Source organism: Salvelinus sp. IW2-2015, linkage group LG20 (assembly GCF_002910315.2).
Source record: "Salvelinus sp. IW2-2015 linkage group LG20, ASM291031v2, whole genome shotgun sequence".
In the NCBI taxonomy this organism is placed as follows: domain Eukaryota; kingdom Metazoa; phylum Chordata; class Actinopteri; order Salmoniformes; family Salmonidae; genus Salvelinus; species Salvelinus sp. IW2-2015.
Genome location: NC_036860.1, coordinates 78,865,228 through 78,869,620, shown reverse-complemented (window position 1 = coordinate 78,869,620; position 4,393 = coordinate 78,865,228). Strand labels below are relative to the sequence as shown.

General features: G+C 44.2%; 1 protein-coding gene across 1 annotated transcript in view; it reads left to right on the top strand.

Annotated features, from left to right (window-relative positions):
* The window catches only part of LOC111980137 (uncharacterized), a 43,299-nt gene that overhangs the window by 25,114 nt on the left and 13,792 nt on the right, over nt 1–4,393 (top strand). The window contains exons 13-16 of the mRNA XM_070449798.1: nt 2,932–2,982; nt 3,458–3,502; nt 3,794–3,844; nt 4,075–4,119. Of these exons, the coding sequence (XP_070305899.1) occupies nt 2,932–2,982; nt 3,458–3,502; nt 3,794–3,844; nt 4,075–4,119 (192 nt within the window). The remainder of the gene's footprint in view (nt 1–2,931; nt 2,983–3,457; nt 3,503–3,793; nt 3,845–4,074; nt 4,120–4,393) is intronic.

Sequence of the window (4,393 nt, the reverse complement as noted above, 5' to 3'; positions counted from 1 at the left end):
CTCTGTCTGTTGTTTCTCTGTCTGTTGTTTCTCTGTCGGCTGTTACTCTGTCTGTTGTTTCCCTGTCTGTTGTTTCTCTGTCTGTTGTTTCTCTGTCTGCTGTTTCTCTGTCTGTTGTTACTCTGCCTGTTGCTACTCTGTCTGTTGTTTCTCTGTCTGTTGTTACTCTGTCTGTTGTTTCTCTGTCTGTTACCCTGTCTGTTGTTACCCTGTCTGTTGTTGCTCTGTCTGTTGTTGCTCTGTCTGTTGTTACGCTGTCTGTTGTTACTCTGTCTGTTGTTTCCCTGTCTGTCTGCTACGTACAGTATTGCATGATGCTGGTATTTCTGGATGATATTGCCCTTCTGACAAATATCACTGTCTAGTGTGTGGATATCAGCTGGTGACCTGCTATGATCTGTTAGGGATTTTTAAGTACACTGTTGCTGTACATTTTGACTGGATGCCTAACTTCCCTATTGTTGCTATTGTGGTATTTGATGCAGTTTTACGCAGTGTTCAGACATGCATTCTTTAAACGGTATGTGGTGGTTATTAACCAGTGTTGTGGTTTTCAGGATATGGTCCAGTTGCTGGTGTTCCTAATGGTGCTAAACCCAGTGGTGGCTAAAGCCCCAGTGGGTGGTAAGCCAGTGGTGGTTAAACCCCAGTGGTGCTAAACCCAGTGGTGCTGTAAGACCCAGTGGTGCTACCCAGTGATGCTAAACCCAGTGTGGTGGCTAAACCCAGCTGGGTGCTAACCCAGTGGTGTTAAACCCAGTGATGATAACCCAGTTGATGCTAAACCCAGTGATGCTAGAACCCAGTGATGCTAAACCCAGTGGTGCTAAAACCCAGTGGATCAACCCAGTGATGCTAAACCCAGTGGGTGCTAAACCCAGTGGTGGCTAAACCCAGTGATGCTAAGACCCGACGTGATGCTAAACCGCCAGTGGTGCTAAACCCAGGATGATGCTAAACCCAGTGGTGCTAAACCCAGTGGTGCTAAACCCAGTGTGTTAAACCCAGTGGTGCTAACCGCAGTGAGGCTAAGCAGTGATGCTAAACCCAGTGATGCTAAACCAGTGATGGCTAAACCCAGTGGTGCTAACACCAGTGGTGCTAAACCCAGTGGTGCTAAACCCAGTGGTGCAAACTCCAGTGGTGCTAATCCCAGTTGACTGCTAAACCCAGTGATTGCTAAAACCCAGTGGTGCTACACCCAGTGGTGGCTAAACCAGTGGTGCTAATCCCAGTGGTGCTATTAACCAGTGGTGTTATACCCAGAGTGGTGCTAAACCCAGTGGTGCTAAACCAGTGGTAAACCTCGTGATACCATTGACTAAAAGTCAGAGTCTCTATCTCTATTTCTCTATTGCTGTATCTTTCATTACTTGTGACAGAACTCAATGGTCATTGATAATATCTACAGAGATAACCATTGTTGAGTAACAGTTGTTGTGGTCTCCAGGATATGGTCCAGGAGCTGGAGTTCCCAAAGGTCAGGGAGCCAAAGGCAATGGTAAACCTCTGATACCTTGTATGTGTCTATGTCCGTCTTCACTGTTTGTCTTTCTATCTCAAAGTTGAGGTTGAGCTTTCTGGTGCATGTTGTGTGGTAATTCCAACGTTTGTAGCARATTATGCATGCATGTCTGTGTTGTATMGTAATTATCTTTAGAACAAAATTGGTGATATGTTCCTGAACACAACCAGCTAGTGTTCAAATCAAAATTGTATTTGTCAAGTGCTTCGTAAACTAGAGGTGTAGACTAAGAATAAAATGCTTACTTACGGGCCCTTCCCAACAATGCAGAGAGAGAAAAATAATAAAACAAGGATTAAAAACACTATGAGTAACGATAACTTGGCTATATACACAGGGTACCAGTACAGAGTTGATGTGCAGGTGTCCGGGGTGACTAGGCGACAGAACAGACAATAAACGGTAATAGAAGCATATGTGATGAGTCAAAAGAGTTGGTGCAAAAAGGATGAATACAGATAACCCAAAGCTACCCAGACTAATTATTTTATCAGTCTTAGGGCTTGGGGGTAGAAGCTGTTCAGGTTCCTGTTGGTTCCAGACTTGGTGCATCCGTACCGATTGCCATGCAGTAGCAGAGAGAACAGTCTATGACTAGGGTGGCTGGAGTCTTTGACCATTTTTATGGCCTTCCTCTGACACRGCCTGGTATAGAGGTCCTGGATGGCAGGGAGCTCAGCCCCAGTGATGTACTGGGCCGTACGCACTACTCTCTGTAGCGCCTTAAGGTCTGTGTTTGCTAGATATTTGTGCACGGCTATAACCTATGCGATGAAATACTAGGATCAAGGGCAGAATGTGCTGTGCAGGTGGTATTGATCAATTGTCTATAAGCAGTGTTGAGTAACAGTTGTTGTGGTCTCCAGGATATGGTCCAGGAGCTGGAGTTCCCAGTGATCAGGGAGCCAAAGACAATGGTAAACCTCTGATACCCTGTCTGTGTCTCTCTATCTGTCTTTGTGCATCTTGTCTGTCTGTGTCAAGGGCAACATGCATTGTGTTTGCAAGTGGTTTTGATTTATGTTTTGTTGTTGTAACAACTGTTGTTGGTTCCAGGATATGGTCCAGGAGCTGGAGCACCTAACGGGGCTAAAAGCAATGGTAAACCTCTGATACCCTGCCTGTCTGTGTTGCATGCTGTATGGTACTCTATCTTTAGNCTGGAGCACCTAACGGGGCTAAAAGCAATGGTAAACCTCTGATACCCTGCCTGTCTGTGTTGCATGCTGTATGGTACTCTATCTTTAGAAGAGTAWTGGTGATAAGCTCCTGAACACATCCAGCTGGTGATACCGGTCTATCTCCATCTCTCTTTCTTTGTTGCTCTCTTATGATAAGATACATCACTTCTGTTAATAATAAGAATTGAGTAACAAGTGTTCAATAATAGTTGTTGTGGTCTTCAGGATATGGTGCAGGAGCTGGAATTCCCAGTGATCAGGGTGCTAAACCCAATGGTAAACCATGGCTACCTTGTCTGTGTCTCCAGCCCTGTTCAATGTGTGTCTWWCTATCTCTAAATTGAGGTTGAGCTGAATGGTGCATGCTGTGTGGTAATGCCAACGTTTGTAGCATATTATGCTTGCATGGTCTGGTCATTTTTAGAACAGTTTTGAATAAGAGCTGTTGGTTTTAGGATACGGCCCAGGAGTTCCAAATGATCAGGGAGCCAAAGCCAATGGTAAACCTCTGATAACATGTCTGTGTCACACTGTCTCTCTGTATCAAAGTGGAGCTTCTTTGACTGTATGCTGCATGATATGTGCTACAAAAGTTGGTGCAATGTGACTCCTGAACGTTGAGAAGGATTAATATATTTGTGCATGGCCAGAGGGGAAAGGTCACCTGGCAGCATGTTTTGTGCTCATGCAAGTGATTATTTACAATAAGTCAGTGTTGACAGTGTTGCGTAACAGTTGTTGTGGTCTCCAGGATATGGCCCAGGAGTTGGAGTACCCAACGGTGGTAAAAGAAATGGTAAACCTCTTTCTGAGTCTTCATCAGTCTCTATTTCTCTGTCACTTTAGAGGTAAACTGGCACCTTTCTCTTAGTCCACCAATCACTGGGTGACACTCTTTTTCCTGGTCCTTTGAACCAGACATTTAAGTACTCTGAACCATTCCATCAGGCCAAATAAACATGTTATTACAGTGAAATGCTATAGCATCTCTTATTATAAATAAGGTACAGAATCTCTGATGATAAGATCTACAGAGAAAACTTATGTTGAGTAACATGTATTGAGTAACAGTTGTTGTGGTCTTCAGGATATGGTGCAGGAGCAGGAGGTCCCAATGGTCAGGGTGCTAAACCCAATGGTAAACATCTGCTACCCTGTCTGTGTCCTGTCTGTCTTCAATGTTTGTCATCCATGTCGAAGTTGAGGTCGAGCAGGATGCTGCATGCGGTGTGATAATGTTACAGTTTGTAACATATTTTTGCATGCCTGTTGCCAGTTCATTGAGCATATTGTAGAATTTGACCGATCCATGGATGCTGGCCTGGTCAATTGTAGAACAGTGTTGAGTAAGAGTTGTTGTGGTTCCAGGATATGGCCCAGGAGCTGGAGCACCTAACGGGGCTAAAAGCAATGGTAAACCTCTGATACCCTGCCTGTCTGTGTTGCATGCTGTATGGTACTGGACGGTATCTTCATAGAAGATATTGGTGTAAGCTCAATCCTGAAACCATCCAGCTGGTGTTGCTAGATATTTGTGCCCGGGCTATAAGCTATAAATTTTAGAATCTGTGTTATGTGGACCTAAATCTAGGATCAATGTGCAAGTGTCATGATCCTAGAAGATGACGTGTTTTTAGTTATCCAACCATATGACTGCTTTAAGCAAGTATTAGAAACTTAAAATGCT